At 38.4% G+C, this 18372-nt stretch overlaps 1 protein-coding gene across 5 annotated transcripts in view; it reads right to left on the bottom strand.

The window, feature by feature from the left end:
* Nucleotides 1-5330: 5330 nt before the first annotated feature.
* The window catches only part of NFE2L2 (NFE2 like bZIP transcription factor 2), a 32690-nt gene continuing 19648 nt past the window's right edge, over nt 5331-18372 (bottom strand). For 2 of the 5 annotated variants that reach the window (XM_069493660.1, XM_069493574.1), the window contains exons 2-5: nt 9296-9562; nt 8595-8684; nt 7415-7603; nt 5368-7032 (exon numbers count right to left, since the gene is read on the bottom strand). In XM_069493660.1, coding sequence (XP_069349761.1) covers nt 5818-7032; nt 7415-7603; nt 8595-8684; nt 9296-9559 — 1758 coding nt within the window. In that variant the 5' untranslated portion in view covers nt 9560-9562 and the 3' untranslated portion in view covers nt 5368-5817. Of the gene's footprint in view, nt 7033-7414; nt 7604-8594; nt 8685-9295; nt 9563-18372 lie in introns of all 5 variants that reach the window. The other 3 variants (XM_069493492.1, XM_069493366.1, XM_069493423.1) reach the window with 3 other exon arrangements.

Below are 18372 nucleotides of genomic sequence, written 5' to 3'. Positions count from 1 at the left end.
AATATTTCAAGTGAAATGCTTCAAGTTGAAGCAGGTGAGAATTCTTGATTAGCTGCTACAGGATTGTAACATTTTTTGATTCAAACACTGGCTTTTGAACTCCTGGCCTCACACTTCAGCCTCCCAAAGTGCTGGGATTACAGGTGTGAGCCACTACAACTGGCTCTCAGACACTGGTTTTCATAGTATTATCTGGTGGTTTCATATTCTGTGCAGTTAAGTAATCTTAAAGGATAGTCTTATAATTTAAATACTTGGGTCCTGAAATAATTCAGGATTAGTGGACTTTCTAACAAAATAATTATATTTTCTAAATATACATTGAAAATACTGTTATAAACTAAAATATTCAGGAAATGAGGCAAAATTAGAATTTTCACGTACCTATCACAGACATCTATTAAGTTTTCTGAAGATTAGTTTACTTTTGTAAAAGTGGGATTCTGTTATATACTGGGTTGGTTTAACTTTGAATTGAATATGCTATCAGGAGTAGGTTGGTTAACAAAAGAAAAATAAAATAGAAGGGAATTGAATATGCATGCTAAGGTTTGGGGCAAGTAGGCAAACTTTCTGCTCATTTTCAAAGACCTTAACGTCAGGAAATGGTAAGGGTGCACGTTGAACTGTATATGCATGTGGTAGAGGTTAAATGGATGGTTGCAAAAGCTAGCTAGGAAGTTAGGATTTACCCATACTATTCAACTTCCAGAATTTATTGGTAAAGAAATAGTAAATGTGGATGAATAATGTTATATACAAGGGTATTAACAGCTTTAACTTCAAATATATGAAACAGTTAAATATTTCACTACATCTGTATATAGGTACTTTAATACTTAAAGGGCTTGTAATATTCACAGAGAAGAATTCTAATGTTAAGCTATATCTGGAGGTTAAAGTACTAATTTTTTTGGGGGGGGGGACAGTTTCACTCTGTTGCCCGGGTGAGAGTGCCCTGCCGTCAGCCTAGCTCACAGCAACCTCAAACTCTAGGGCTCAAGCAATCCTACTGCCTCAGTCTCCCAAGTATCTGGGACTACAGGCATGTGCCACCATGCCTGGCTAACTTTTTCTATATTTTTAGTTGTCTAGCTAATTTCTAATTTTTTTAGTAGAGATGGGGTCTCGCTCTTGCTCAGGCTGGTCTCGAACTCCTGAGCTCAAAGGATCTGCCCGCCTCGGCCTCCCAGAGAGCTAGGATTACAGGCGTGAGCCACTACACCTGGCCTAGACAATTTTTTAATGCATTTTATTACTGTATGTTCTGTCAACAAATGCTGAGAAAACCTACATCCTTTAAAACATAGTGAAAGAATTCTGATGGGTTCTTTATTTTGAGTTAACTTCAGCTGTGTTCTCTTAGGTTCTCATTTAACAGGTACTAAAAGAAAATTATTTAGGTTTTTTTTTAGTCTGATTCTTATATACCAGGTTTTGCCTGTCAAAAACTTAAATACAGAACTTAGTTTTGTGAGCTCAGACGAGATACTTGTGGGTTAACTTTAATGTTGTCATTGGTAATGCCAGCAGACCCCTTAAAATGTTAGTGATTTTATATGCATGAAATAGGTAGAGTTAAACACTACGTGAAAAGAGTTACCGGAATAAGTTTGTGACTTAAAACATTATGCTTTAAACATTGAGATCTAGTGACTGACTTCTAACTTTGAAGTTGTGATGCATAAATGATAGTTTGACATTTGCAACAGTGGTCTAATTTGTGCTTTAAACTAGATCATGAGCACTGTGAATATCATAGTTTGTTGCTTAGAATATTGAAGGAAATGTTAAATTTCATTAAATGTTACTGAAAAAGAGGTAACATTGTCAGAATTCTCAGATCTAAATTCTACCTACGAACTGTTTATAACCTAATTTCTTTTTTGTAAAGTGGGCGTAGCACCCCACCCTCAATCTAGAAATTAAATTCAATAATGCGCTTAAAGAATTCAGCATAGTACCTGTGTCTCCTGATCCCTAAAGATAATATTTTTGGTAATGTGATGGATACTGTCTTAAGGATATATTGACTCATACCTAAAATTTTAATGGGTGATAAGAAAGGAATTGATATTGGAGTTGAATGTTTTTTTCCCCCACATAGAGTTGAGATATTATAGTCTTTAAATTTTTTTTAGTTTTCAAATAGTATTAGCTTCAACTGAAACTGGCCTGATGACTGTCTTCAAAATGGGAATGAGAATTATTGTGCATATGTTCTCAGGCTTCATCACAAATTTTGGTAAGGCAATTACATTTGAGCAGACCCCCTTCCTTCAAAAACAAGCTTGAGAAATCCTGGCAAGAAAATAGGTTTTTTCATAACAATTCATGCAATTAAGATTTTTAATATAGTGTTTGACATTAATACTTCAATGTAAAAGGCATATGTACACAATTTTAAACTACAGAATTAAACTGAGTTCAAGTAAGGTTTAACAGTTGGGTAGCCAAATTTAATATGAGGACAGTTACAAGGTTCTTAATTCAAATGCATATTGAGAAATGAAAACATGGTTTTATTTTTTGTCATGGATAAGTTAGGATTTGTTATATTTGAAATTGTAAATTTATAATTCTACATAATGCAATATGTTTAGTACTTCAGTGGAGTATTTTTAGGTACTGTAAGGTTCTATGATCAGTTATCTTGCATGAATTGGGCAAAATATTTTGAAGTTTGACTAACTCAAAAGAATGCAGATAAAATCTGTTCTTGTCTGCCCAGCAATGCTCATGCCACTTGTAAGTACTAAGCCAATTCCAGGTGTTCCATATGGGGATGCTGCTGAGCTTGCATCTCTCACTTTAAGAACTGGGAATGTTTTGAGATTGGAAAAGTGATGTCTTCTGACAGGATCCTCCATCACTACCACCACCACTGGAGGAATTTCCTGGATAGCATGAGAAAAATACTTGGGACACAGAATCTTCACATTTGAATCCTTGAATCCATTAGACCTTGGAGTTATTTTCAACCCTGAGATTTCTAGTCATCTGAGTCAAAATTGCTTAAGCTAATACAAGTGGTTTCTCCTTACTTGTAACTAAAAAGCATCCTAATACAAAGCTAAAGAATATTGACCAAATCATTTAGGGTGTTTACTATGAGCTAGGCAGTGCTTTTTTTGTGGCGTGACCTGGGTACTAGTATGCTTTACAGATAAGGAAATATGCCTAAAAGTCCTTGGGTTAGTTGCTAGAGGCCGTTCTAGGAATTGGCAGCAGCAAGCCCAGGCAGTCTAGATCTAGGGCCAGTGGACCACTATACTGTATTACTAATGGATTGATGTGACTCTTCAGTGAATAATTCACATGTAGTGCTTATTCAAAACAGGTGAATACCCATCATTTCCCCACTTTAAAAAGGCAAAGCAAAACATGAACAAATGACAAACAGCTGCTTAGATGAATATCATGAACTGATAATTGAATGGTGTATTGGGAAACATGCAGATTTTCAAAAAATTTTGAGGGCCTTGTTTTTATACTCTCAATTTATGTATCTGATAGATCTCACAGTATGTCCAAAAGTGAACAGACTTTCCACCTGGACCTCCCTCCTGGATCCAGTCTTCACAGTCCCTGCCTGGGCAACTTAATTCTTAAAGATGTTCAATGCCTTGATTCTCACATCCATTCTAGTAAGTCCTTTTAGTTTTACCCTGGACAAGCCATCATAATGCATGAGCCTCCCAATTGGTCTCCCTGTTCCCATCCTTTCCCTCTAGTCTAGACTCTTCTCAACACACAAGTCAGAGGAACTTTCTTAGATTGTATCTCTGAGGCATTTTAATTTAATTTAATTAATTAATTTATTTTTTTGAGACAGTGTCTCACTGTTTCCCAGACTAGAGTGCTGTGGCGTCAGCACAGCTCACAGCAACCTCAAACTCCTGGGCTCAAGCAATCCTCCTGCCTCAGCCTCCTGAGTAGCCGGGACTACAGGCATGTGCCACCATGCCCGGCTAATTTTTTCTATATAGATTTTTAGCTGTCCATATGATTTCTTTCTATTTTTAGTAGAGACGGGGTCTCATTCTTGCTCAGGCTGATCTCAAACTCCTGAGCTCAAACAATCCTCCCGCCTGGGCCTCCCAGAGTGCTAGGATTACAGGCGTGAGCCACGCGGCCGGCCTCTGAGGCATTTTATAACAAGGTGGTGCTCATACATATTTAAAGTTCATACCTATATTTTTTAGCTTGACCTAGTAAATCATTAACTTCAGTCTTTTTTTTTTTTTTTACTGCTATATAGAGATCCTTTTGTCTGGGTGACTTAAGACTAATTTGTCAATGAACATCTCTTGTTTTTCCTTTATTGGAAGTAGGGCAGTATTAATGCTTCCAATTTTGTTGTTTTGGGTTCAAACTCACCTCTGTAATAGCCACCACTGAAGGCAGATTTGAAAAACTTTTACTTAAGGCTCCATGTGCTTCATGGCTTGCAAAATGACAGCCTGCAAATCCTGCAACAGCAATGGCCAGTCCAACTGCTACCACTGTACCGGCCATGGCTCAGGTTCAGTTCGCCCTGCCTCAGATGGGAGGGCAGTTCAGTCACTGGCCTTTACCAGAAAGTGCCGCAGTAACTGCCAGCAGGCACAGACTCCAGAGGGAACTTTTAAAAACCAGTCAGGTGCTACTCTTACCACCACCAGTAGCTTCCCACTTAATGTAGGCTCATAAGGCTCTGTGCCATGCCCCAAACCCTATCCTTCCTGACTTACTCTCCCCCTCCCCTTCTTCAGCCACATTGTCTTTTTTTCTTAAACATGCCTTAGCCTTTGGATTGGCTGTTTTGTCTGCAATGCTCTTAATTATGAAGATGGCTTGCACACTTTCAAATGTTGCCACCTCAGTAAGGCTCTTCTTATTTGTAACCTTATTTTAAGTTGTGATGCTTTTTACTGATCTGCCCAATCCTTTTCCTTCTAAGGATATATATATAGATAGTATGCTTGCTATCTCCTCTTCATTAGAATACAAGTTCCAGGAGGACAGGCATATTGGGTTTTGTCCTTTGTACTTCAAACAATGCCTAGTGCATAGTAGGCAATGTATCTTTTGACTTGAATAAACAAATCAATGTTTTCATATCAATGTATAACGTTTTCTTGGGTTAAGAGGTACCTGCTGTTGAAGAAGACATAAAAATCTTCTTGATATACTTTATTTCTCTATGACCCTGGACCAGAAATTTAATATGAAATGCTTTTCATATTTTTGAAGAAAACATTCTGAAAATGCAAAACATCTAAACATGTTAAATTTTCTTTGGAAAATACTACTGTGCAAATAAACTCAAAGGAATCCCAAAGAAATAATTTAACAGTCATAATATTCCTTTATTAGTACCAGCTCTTGAAATTGCTTTTTTTTTGCCAGAGCTAAACAATTTAATATAAAAAAGTCATTTTTTGTTCATACAGTATTTATAAAAAAGTACATAGTGGTTAGTTTTGCAACAATTTGCTTTTAGCCAGATGTCATACCATCACGTAAATTCTATGAATGTAACAAATGAGATAAGAACAGTATAAATAAAAAGTTTTTGTAGTATTTACACTTATACAGAAACTAGCCCAAATGGTGTCCTAAGAAATTAAGTTTACAGTTAAAGTGAAACTACTGATTCAACATACTGATAGTTTAATGCTTTTTAAGGTTTCATATTATTTTCTATACTAGTTTTGGCTATAATTTTGCATAGAATTACTTATAAAGTATGATATTTCTGCATTTCACAGTAGGAGCTTTTAGTATAACAGCACAAAAGAACACTAGCTCAGAAAAGGTCAAATCCTCCCAAATCTAGTTTTTCTTAACATCTGGCTTCTTACTTTTGGGGACAAGGAATACATTGCCATCTCTTGTTTGCTGCAGGGAATATTCACTAGGAGAGTAAGGTTTTCCATCTTCATCACGTAGCATGCTGAAGACTTCAAGATATAAGGTGGTGAGTTGTTTTTTCAGTAGATGAAGGCTTTTGTCATTTTCTCCTTTTTCTTTGAGCAGTTTTTCTTTCTCATCTTTTAAATGATCTAAATCTTGCTCTAGTTCTACTATATTTTCCAGTTTTCTTTTTCTGCAATTCTGAGCAGCCACTTTATTCTTACCCCTCCTACGTATATCTCGAATTAATGCTAGTTGAGCTTCATTGCAGTGCTCTTTGGACATCATTTCATTGAAGTCATCAACAGGGAGGTTAATGATTTTTTCTACAGGGAATGGGATATGGAGAGCTTTTGCTCTAAGCTCATCTCTTGTGAGATGAGCCTCCAAGCGGCTTGTATGTTTATCTTTTGTGAATGGAGTTTTCCGATGACCAGGGCTTACAGGCAATTCTTTCTTTGGTGTGTTCTCACACTGGGCATCATGCCCCCAAGATGGTGATGGGGGTTGCACTGTATCCCCAGACGAATGTACTGGCTGTGTTTTAGGACCATTCTGCTTGACACTTCCAGGGGTACTATCTAGCTCTTCCACTTCAGAATCACTGAAGCTAAGTGGTGTGTCTCCATAGATGGATGATTCCACTGAGTGTTCCGGTGATGCCATGCTGGGACTTTTGTTCAGTGAAATGCCAGAGTCAGAATCATTGAATTCTGCTGTGCTTTCAGGGTGGTTTTGGTTGAAAGCTTTACAAAGTGATAGATCAGAAACATCAATGGGCCCACTTAGAAGTTCAGAGAGTGAATGGCTTAAAGTAGCAGATGAGGGCATGCCATTACTGATACTGGGCTCTGCTATGAAAGCAGAATAAAATTCATTACCAAAATCTGTGTTTATTGTGGCATTTGAATTTAATGAGTTCACTGTCAACTGGCTGGGGTCTTCTGTGGAAAGGATACTGCTGAAGGAATCCTCAAAATCATTAAGAAAATGTGGACTGCAGTTACCTACTTCTTTTTCCAGTGAGGGAATAGATGAGTAAAAATGATAATTGTTGTCAATTTCTGTCAGTTTGGCTTCTGGACTTGGAACCATGGGAGTCTCAACCAGCTTGTCATTTTCAATGTTAAGACACTGCATGGAAAAAAAGTTTATACTATATGAATCAAGTTTATATTTTTAATAGTTGATAATCCATCTCTGATGGTAAATTTAGGTAAACTCTGCTTACCCCCATTCTCTCCATGCTTTTCTATAATTCAGAGATAATTCCCATTTCCAACAGATATTTACATATTTTCAGAGTTCCTAGATCAAACTTTAGGTTTATAAAGTTCTATCCTCAAGATATCCAGCCCATTTAACTAGCATGGATGGCTCTCATGACTAATTTAAAAACACTCTCCAATCCTTTCTATAAGCTGGTAGCATGTAAATAATAGATAATCAGAATGACTAATTCAAAAGACACTGAATATAAAATAGCATCTTCAGTATTACATTAGATCTTAGTTACCTGTAATTCTGGAATGGATAATAGCTCCTCCCAAACTTGCTCAATGTCCTGCTGCATATTGTCTAAATCAGTGGCTATCTGAGCAACAGATGTTTCAGATGACTGAGTCTGATTAGAAGCAATGAAGACTGGGCTCTCAATGTGGCCAGGAATATCAGGAACAAGTGACTGAAATGTAGCGGAAGAAACCTGAAATTGACAAGGCATTTATCTATATGAGTCTGCTACCAACAGTGGATGAGTGAGCTCTAGGGCACCATCACACACTTTAAAGTGCAATCAGCTGCAGTTCTATATTTCTCTGCTTATTGACCATTATGGCCCCTATTTGTATATAATGAAACAAATCTTTTTTTTCCAACCAGCTGACTCTAAATTTACTCTTTACTGGCTTAACTGTTTTATCCTATGCATTTGAAGGTAAATAACTTCAAAATGACAACCTTTAGGATTTAATTTATATATCTAGTATAGTATCTTCAAATTACAACAGATTTATTAAAATTGTTAATTGAACAGGTCTTATTCATTACCCCCCCAAAATTTTTAGATATCTATATAATTAATTATTATTTTTTTATTTTTTTTTTAATTTTTGAGGCAGAGTCTCACTTTGTTGCCTGGGCTAGAGTGCCGTGGCGTCAGCCTAGCTCACAGCAACCTCAAACTCCCGGGCTCAAGTGATCCTCCTGCCTCAGCCTCCCGAGTAGCTGGGACTACAGGCATGTGCCACCATGTCCGGCTAATTTTTTCTATATGTATATTTTTAGCTGTCCAGATAATTTCTTTCTATTTTTTAGTAGAGACGGGGTGTCGCTCTTGCTCAGGCTGGTCTCAAACTCCTGACCTCGAGCGATCCTCCCGCCTCGGCCTCCCAGAGTGCTAGGATTACAGGCATGAGCCACCGTGCCTGGCCTATAATGAATTATTTATTTCCATGGTTATGCTGATCCATGTTTCTGGCTATGCAATAGTAAAGGGGTTTGATTTTGTATTGTATGAGGGTCCTTTTTTTTTAATTGCAAAGTTATCTACAGGCTAAGGTTTCCTTGACAAAATATTTCCTTGATAAAAAATTTCCTAAGTTTTTTTTTTAATTTTCTTTTAAATGGAGACACATTAAAGAGACTTATATAGGGTATGTTTGATGTAGTTTTGCTGTTAGTCAAATGTTTTATACCTCATTGTCATCTACAAATGGGAATGTCTCTGCCAAAAGCTGCATGCAGTCATCGAAGTACAAAGCGTCTGGTTTGGGAATGTGGGCAACCTGGACAAAAGGGAAAGACATAAAGGAAGAAAAAAATTGTTAAATGTTCCATTGCCAAGCTAAAGACTCACTATTTATGTTTGTAAATATTTAAAATCTAGTTAATATTTTGAACCAGACTACCTGGGTTCAAATCTTAGCTCCCCCGATTTTTTGAGTGATCTGGGAAAATTATTTAACCTTTGAGAGCTTCAACTGCTCATCTGTAGATAAAATGGGGATAATTGGCACCTAATCCATAGTTATATTGATTGAATCAGTCACTGTATGTTAAGTTAGTGCCTGCCACAGTACCATAGTAATCCCTAGTACTAGTACAAGTTCCACTACCACTACTTCTGTTGCTGCTGTTTGATCCTTACAGGATGTTTCCATAGTTTGCAAAGCTCTTTCATGTAATTTATGTCCTCCCAATCCTTATGATAACTCCAAGGTAAGTAGGTCAGGTATTGAAGTCATCAGGAGGCTGAGGTTGGGAAGTGGACTTGACAAGGTAAGTAAAACACATAGTAAAAGCCAAAGCTGCAACTCAAATCTAGATATTTTAATTCCTGGGTCAATATTTCCTTAAACACAACCATATACTTTCCCAAGAACTGAGCACTCTGTACCTGGGAATAGTTGGCAGATCCACTGGTTTCTGACTGGATGTGTTGGGCTGGCTGAATTGGGAGGAATTCACCTGTCTCTTCGTCTAGTTGTAACTGAGCGAAAAAGGCTTTCTCTTGCTCCTTTTGGAGTTGTTCTTGTCTTTCTTTTTCAAGCTTTTTCTGTTTTTCCAGCTCATACTCCTTCCGTCGCTGACTGAAATCAAATACTTCTCGACTTACCCCAAGATCTATATCCTGCCTCCAAAGTATGTCAATCAAATCCATGTCCTATGTTTAAAACAAAAAGGGAAAGAGAGAGACCACCGTTAAACTGGTTTTTAAATGGCAGAAACAACATAAATTAATTCACTTTATGCCACGGTTCATGGTGGAGAGTGGGGAGATGACAAAATCTGAATGAGAAAACAGATCTAATGTTCTAGAAGAGCACAGTTAATTCCATTCAATGAATCTATTCATTAAGAACAACAAACAACCTACAAACACAGCCATCCATTCTAATCACTTACAACTTGGATCATTAATGATCGGGTGATGGTAGAGGTCACTAAAGGGCAAAGTCACAAATGCTGCACATTAATGTGTTTGAATTAAAAGAAATTCCACAGTTGTTTAATGGCATACAGAAATTAGACCAAGCACTTCAAGCCATTGGCTTCTTACTAGAAATGGGGTTTGGAAAACATTACTGAATACACGGAATTTTCTTTAAACTTGTTCAGCAAATATCCAGTTTTTAGAGAGACCCCCCCAAGTTAAACTATCAATCTAGCAGTTGTAAAATATCACCATTCTTTTTTTCCTTTTTTAATAGACAGACTCTTGCTCTGTCCCCTAGAGTGGAGTGCAGTGCAGCATGATCACAGCTCGCTGCAGCCTTGAACTCCTGCGCTCAAGCGAGCCTCCTCAACTCAGCATCCCAAGTAGTTGGGACTACAGGCACCCACCACCAGGCCTCGCTTACTTTTTAAAAAAACTTTTTGTAGAGATGGGTTCTCACTATATTGCCCAGGCTAGCCTTGGGAACTCTAGGCCTCCCAAAGTATTGGGAGAACAGGTGTGAGGTACTGAGCCCAGCCTCACATTCTTTTGATCTTTCCTACACTAGATTATCTGCTCACCATCATTTGTTGCTATTCTTGTCTCTGTGGCTCACCTATTAAATAATTTTCTTTTAACTTGAGTTTTAGTTCCTGAGGCATGAACAAGTTGGGAAAGAGAAGGGTTGTCTATTGCCTACCAAAAAGTTGGGAAAGGGATAGAGTACCCACCAGCTTCCTTCCCGAGAAATCATCAATAACCCTCTTTAAAAAAACATCACTCCAGGGAAGGATTGAAGGCATTACGTTTTAAGATATAGGAAGAATCTTACCAGGAGGGAATGGATTTGATTTAGTAAGAGACATATGGGGATAGAATTTATATAACCCAGCTAGGCTTAGGAACCACATCCAGATTTTCCTAACCAAAAGTGTGTCGAAAATTATTTTTCTGACTTTTTTTTTTTTTTTTGAGACAGAGTGTCGCTTTGTTGCCCTGGCTAGAGTGAGTGCCGTGGCGTCAACCTAGCTCACAGCAACCTCAAACTCCTGGGCTTAAGCGATCCTACTGCCTCAGCCTCCCGAGTAGCTGGGACTACAGGCATGCGCTACCATGCCCGGCTAATTTTTTTCTATATATATTTTTAGTTGGCCTTTTCTGACTTTTAACTGTAGTTTTTGGAAAAATCTGAACAGGAAATTTAAATCAGTTTTCATTTGACAAATTATCTATACTGAAAATAAAATGAAATTGAGACTGTGAAAACCAAGACACGGGGGAATGCAAGCAGGGGCCTGAAGGCCAGTGAATACAGTGTGCACAAACATCACATTTGGTAGGTCTAGAGCTCCACTACTTTCAGCCTCCCAAGGACAAACATAACGTGGTGGTTTCAGTGAGGAGTCCAGCTACTTTTTACCCAAAAAAGGAGGAGCAGGCCACCCAGCCTGGAGCCAGCACAGCTGGCTGGATGACACAGGCCACCTCTACGCTTGACTAAAGGTTAGTGTTGGAATCTTAAATGTAAAGAAACCCTGCTCACGGGCTCATCGTTATTCTAGCCTTGAACAATATATAGTGTAAAACATACAAAGTAGGTATAGTTAAAGCACCTGCAGCTCTCTGAACTTGCTAGGGCATACCTAATTGTTTGAAAGCCAATATGTGTATTAATGGCTTTCTATATGCCAGGCACTGATCTAAGTACTTTACATACACAAACTAAAACTTATAAAATGTCCCTATTTTAGAGGTAAGAATACTGATGTTTAGGAAGAAGATATTCTGCTAGCAAGTGGCTGAACAAGGATATATACTCAGCAGCTCTACTGGGGGTCTGTGCTTTTTTAATCACTAGTCTACACACAAAATCTAATCATTAGCTACTGGTTCCTAAATTGGGTAGGATATAAAAATCTATTGTACTACAGTTGTCCCTTGGTATTTGAGGGGGATTGGTTCCAGGACCCACCTGCCCCCCCAAGATACCAACATCTGAGGATGCTCAAGTCCCTGATGTAACATGCTAATATAGCTACACTTAGTTTATCTCATCTCTAATACCGTGTAAATGTCATGTAAATAGTTGTCATATTGTATTGTTTTTGTTATTTTTCATATTTTTGATCCACCATTGGTTGAATCCACGGATGCAGAACCAGTGGCTTATAGCGCCCACTATGTATACACTTTGCCTTAACATCTTAGTGGTGTGAAGTGGCCACTTTACATAAGCTGGTGCCACCTGGATCAGTTTCCTGGCCAAGAGCAACAAAATAGCAACCAAGAGCACTCAGTCATACGTAGTTATCTTCTCTGGGGGTTCCCCACTAAAATAAGCAGGAGAATAATTTCCATTTTAAAAAATGATTTGTTTCCATTTTAATGGACATGCTTATCGTACCAAAGGTCATGTGAAAGAGAAAGGTCTCAGGTATAGAGAAACCTACCTTAAAATTCTGATGAAGTTGGGCCTTTCTCAGTGAATCTAAGATATGGCAGCATATCCTATCTAGACTTTCTGCAAACTAGAGCTATCTGACCAAGATACTAAGGAAATGTTCAAAATTAAAGGATGATCCTGCAATCTTAACTGAACTCTAGTTTCTCTCTGTAAAATAGGCAGTACTTGTTCCTACCCCTCTCAAGAATTGATGTGCAAAGTGTGTGGAGATCTTTAGAAGGTCAATAAAAGAAAACCAAACACATGTTCCTGCACCTGGGGACCACTTAGACACATCCCTGCCTAAATTACCCCAGAATGCCTGGGCCTGGGGCTTCTCTTGTTAGGAGATCCCAGAATAAAAACCAGCATCTGGGACAGGTGTGATGGCTCACGCCTGTAATCCTAGCACTCTGGGAGGCCAAGGCAGAAGGACTGCTTGAGGCCAGGAGTTCGAGAATAGCCTGAGCAAGAGCTCGGGCTCTACAAAAAAACAGAAAGAAAGAAAAATCAGCTGGGCGTGGTGGTGCACAACTGTAGTCCCAACTACTCAAGAGGCTGAGGCAGGAGGATCACTTGAGCCCGGGAGTTTGAGGTTGCAATAAGCTATGATGACACCACTGTGCTGCTCTGCTCTGGTGAAAGAGTGAGACCCTGTCTTAAAAACAAACAAAAAACATAGTATCTGTTGTGACTTTTTCACACAAGAACTGAAGCAGCACCAAAGCAATTTACTTTGCAAACACCTGCTCATAAATCTGACTTCCAAAGTATCCCTAGAACCCCCCACCCCCAACCATGAACTGGAGGATAATCTCTAATGTAATTCACTCTAAAATTATCAGTGGCACTCATGCCAAGAATTGATATAACTTACTGCCTTTTCCTCCTTTCCCTTCCCACCAATGATAATGTCTGAGAGGTTCTGATGGTTTTAGCTGTACAGTGTTTAATTCCATCCTACCCAAATACACAGATGTTGGTGGATCAAATGAGACACGTAAAAGATATCTCTCTATAAATGTAAAATATGCAATGTTGTTAGACATATTAGTATAATAATGGGCTCTACTACTTGCTGTAGGGAAGAGCAAACTCCAGACCATGGATGATGATAATGACGTTGTGGACCTAACTGGTGGGAGCCTAAAATAACATTGGGGCTATCTAGACAGAAAGAAATAAGCTAATTAACCTTTTTCAAAATCATGGACAGCTTCATTGAGGCAATGAAGCTGCTTGGTTCTTCCTTAGGGAGGTCTGAAATAGATTACTATCCATGTGTAACATGGTATAAATAAAGGATTTTGATTTTAGAGAGATTTCTGCATTATTTATAAGGCACCTTAATAAGAAGCAAATTAGAAGATGGAGATTTAGTGAATGTTGTTGGTAGTGGTTTTGCTGTTACTGTTGGTGACTATAATGGTAATACAGTGGGTACATACACTTTTACATATACTTTTTTCTTTTGAGACAGGTTCTCGCTCTGTCACCTAGAGTGCAGTGGCACAACCATAGTCCACTGCAGCCTTAAACTCCTGGGCTCAAGCGATCCACCTGTCTCAACCTCCCAAGTAGCTAGGACTACAGGTACGTGCCACTACACTTGGGTAATTTTCCTCTTTTTTGCAAAGACAGGGTCTAAGACCACTATGTTGCTCAGGCTGGTCTTGAAATCCTGGCCTCAAGTGATCCTCCCACCTCTCCTCCCACCTCAGGTCCTTAAAGTGCTAGAATTACAGGGGTGAGTCACCTCCCATTCAACTGCCATTCAGTTCCTGCTGTGACTATCCTTCAATGCACAGCTCTAAAACAATTCAGTATGTTTTTGTTTTTAATTTCTCATAACATGGTCAGAGAAGGACACTTTGATGGATCCTTGTGAACAAACAAGAAAAACATGAAGCATTATTTGGATCAGCTTTTGAGCATCCTGTTCTTGTTATCTGATGTGAAACTGCTGGACCATGGGAGACTGGGCAGCTCCTACCGCCCTAGCTTACTGTCTCCAACAGGAATGCCACCAAATGGTGTTTTAAATGACAACATCTAATAGTTCTTAATCAAGCTGAGGGGCATTTAATGCAATCATAATAGGACCAAAACAGGTTTCAAAGTGTTCTGAGAGGTTTTCCTATGTATTTTAAAGTTTATATTTATGTAGAGTTTATTCTTGCTATGAGAGGTCTCTAAAAGAACTGTTTTAAAAAAATAAAAAAGCTTAGTTTTAAACAACTATTTTGGATTCAGCAAAACACATTCCGATCAAGATTAGCATGCAGCAACAATGGGTTTCTTGTCATAGCCTTAATACGCCACACTCTGTTACTCAGATTTTCACGTTTCAGAAGGAAAAATCCTGCAGAGATTTGGTATCTATGACACATTCAAAGCTTTATGTTGAAAAAGAACAGAAGTCTGTTAACCTAAGACTTGCTGCTGGGGAGGCCTGCAGGCTCAGTGCTGTGTTCTGTGCGAACCTAACAGGCACGAGCATTTCCCGTCAGGAGCCGTGTGACCAGGCACATGACTGATTCCACAAACGACCCACTCTAGGCAAAGCTCACACATCATCGAAGAGGAAAAAATAGTCCGGGTGGAGCCCATAACAAACAAGAACATGACACTGGACAGTAGGGAAGGGAAGTAAGTAAGGAAGAACTAAAACTGCTCTTCTGCACATAAATGCAAGGCTTTGAGGAAGTGCGCCTGCCTGACCCCGGCAAGTCCCCCCAGGAGGAAGGCCACAGTGCACAATGTCAGATAAGTAGGGTTTGGGGAGGGAGATGAAAGAGGTGGAGGGTTTGTGTGGCACTTCAACAAGTATTTCCTTACAACTGATGAAGTTTCCCAAGAGCAACGCAACACTGGCTGTGAGCCTTCACATGGCATGTGGAGCAAACGCTGTCTGCCACATTTAGTGTCTGAATTGTTTTGCTGTTGTCCTTCAGTGATTCCTGAGTGTGTTCCAAATTATGTTGCTAGCTTGGCTTAGACAAAAGAAGACAATTTAATAAGAAACAAATGTTGGACACTTCATGTTATATCACCATCTGGCCTAACAGAAATATTCATGTTTAAAATGTATATTTCATCATTTGCCATCTGGGTAATCTGTTACACATTTTATGGGAAATCTGAAGTTGGACAATTAACTCATACCACTTTAAAACAAACATCTTTGTACCAGGATAAACAAAGAAGAAAAGCCTCCAGCACAGAATCCATGCTAAACATGTCTTTTGCAAGCCAATTTTAGTGCCTCAAACAAACCAGCATTTATCATGCTCAGATGATCAAAAAAAAAATCAGAAAAGGTAAAAGCAAAGATAACATGATCCCTGTCCTAAATTAAAATTATTCAATAAACCGAGACTCTGGAAAAGTATTTGAAATAAAAAATAAAATAATTTCTTTTACACACTCAAATGTATAGATGATGCTTGCACTTCCCAACCTTTACCCTTTCCCCCTTCCCTCTCCCACCCTCTATTTTGCCCTGAAAGTGACAGAAAGGTGGTGGGAGGTTTCCTTCTAAAGATAAATTTCACCAATAAACTGTTAAAAAGTAAATTGTACATATTATTAACTTTGTAAACAGAAAATGGAAACTGATCCTTGTTTCTAATTTTACAATAAGGTTAAGATGTCTTAAGTTATTTCTTTATAAAACCATGTATTTCCATTAATAATAAATCTTATTTTAAAGTTTACTCCCCTGAGATCTATTCTTCATCCAAATATTGGTTACTAGCATTCAGAATCTAAGTTACACCTGCTTATATTTTTCTTTCATATATTTCATTCTGCATATTATGCCCAGGTGATTGTATTATTTACCTAAAAGCTAAATCTGGTTTAATTTTTTTTTTAATTTTATTTTAATTTTTTTTTTTTTTTTTGAGACAGAGTCTCATTCTGTTGCCCGGGCTAGAGTGCCATGGCGTGAGCCTAGCTCACAGCAACCTCAAACTCCTGGGCTTAAGGAATCCTTCTGCCTCAGCCTCCTGAGTAGCTGGGACTACAGGCATGCGCCACCATGCCGGCTAATTTTTTCTATATATTTTTAGTTGTCCAGATAATGTCTTTTTATTTTTTAGTAGAGACAGGGTCTCACTCTTGCTCAGGCTGGTCTTGAACTCCTGACCTCGAGCGATCCTCCTGCCTCGGCCTCCCAGATTGCTAGGATTACAGGCATGAGCCAACCACGCCCGGCCTGGTATAATATTTTTTTCGGTAGAAGCTACCCAAATATTTTTGAACAAAACCGGATGGAATATGAATCATATCCTACTGTCTGTATGAATATAAACCAAATTAAGAGCTATAGGAAGCTACAAAAACAATTGAGAGCAGGCTTGAATTTTGAAGAATTGATAAAATTACAACAAAGATCTCCCTGATTTACAAGGTTCTACTTTGCAATCATAATTCCTTACTAAAGTAAATGACACCAAGCAGATGTTTTTTTAACATTAAATGCCATGTGAGTTGTATTTAACTCACACTGGCTTTGAGCCCAGAGCCTCTGGCTTTGAGCCCAGAGCCTCGTGAACCATATGTAACTCATACATCTCTTCACCTTGGGAGCCAAGAGAACTATATTTCAAGTTGCATGTAACTCACGCACAGAAAACAATAAAAAAACCACAAATTTTTCGTTAAATTAGAAAGGATCATTTTGTTTTCGAAGTTTTTATTCTATTTTCATAATTAAACACCATGGCCCCAAGGAAAAAAATTTTTTCCAGTGTGGCAGTCAATGTGTTAAAATACATCTTGCTGATGTATTTCTACCTATTTCATAAATATCTACCTATTTACTTCTCTATGGCTTCTCTCCCATCTTGCATTACAAGAATACAGGTAATACAACACCAGTTGTTTCATCAGTGAGAATTCTAAATAAGGCAGATGATAGGGCATTCTTTATAGTTTTGCCCACATTCAAGTAGGTTTAGTTTTACTGGACTGATGTGCTAACTCTTAACTGTGTTGCTATAATAATTGTAAAGTAGGTGATTAAAAATACAGAATCACAGAATGCTGGCGATGAAAGGGGCCTTACAGCAATCTAGGCCAAATGTAAGTGTTGCCAGGTTTATTTCTGTTTAACTACAGCACCATTTAAAAAAATAACTGGCCTAGCGACATGGTGTATACATCAGCAGAGACTTAAAAGGTAGAAATAGTTACCACTAACCCAAGGGTTTCTTCTAGAGAAATCTTACTAAGGATTATTTCCCTACTTTGGAACTACAGATCTTTACAGCTTACAAATTCCCAAATATACACCAAGAGGTGAGTTATTCAACAAGTTAAAACGCTAGATCACAAATTTACCATTACCTGGACTGTAGAACCATCTTTCTATCGTTTTATCTTTCTACTAGAAAGCAGACCAGTTTCTTCAGTCTGGTAAATTACTATGTACAGACATTTTCATGGCCTGCTTCCTGTTCACAAACAAGTTTCTCAGCAATGACTCAATCTGAGAAATATGATCCAGCCAGTTTACTGGAACTCTCACCCATTATAGTTGTCTGTAAACTGCAAAGCATGATGCAAAGATAAAGCAACCTGGAAAGTGAAGACAGCAAGAACTTGGATGATTTTCTCGAGAGGCACACACGTAGTTAGGTCAAAAAGGGATCAGAAAGGACAGTTAATTTCCAAAATGGGAGGTGATCCCACCTGCTACAAAAAGTACATGGTTCTGACTTTTCCATGAGACGTTTCATACCTGCATTCCAAGAGTTATTTTTCGGTTGATTAAAATTGCGCAGGATACTGCTGCTAGGCGTGTCAGAGGATTTATGCAAGGGTCTTACTACTTTGCTGACAGAATGGCTTGGTCTGACAACAAACTTTAGGATATATTTTTCTAATCTCTTCCTCATTTCTGAACAAGCCATGCATGTATTCAGTTCTAAACGCTGTCCTTCACACATGAAAGGACCTTTTCACCTTTTTGATTAGGACTTTTATTAGAATGATCCAACCCTCCCACCAATACTGACAACAGAACCTTCAGGAACCTTGGATCCAACTCCCTAACCTAATTACCTAACCTACCTGGAAGTAACTAGGT

The sequence above is a fragment of the Eulemur rufifrons genome, chromosome 1 (assembly GCF_041146395.1).
Source record: "Eulemur rufifrons isolate Redbay chromosome 1, OSU_ERuf_1, whole genome shotgun sequence".
Lineage (NCBI taxonomy): Eukaryota > Metazoa > Chordata > Mammalia > Primates > Lemuridae > Eulemur > Eulemur rufifrons.
This window is presented reverse-complemented; position numbering and strand designations above follow the sequence as displayed.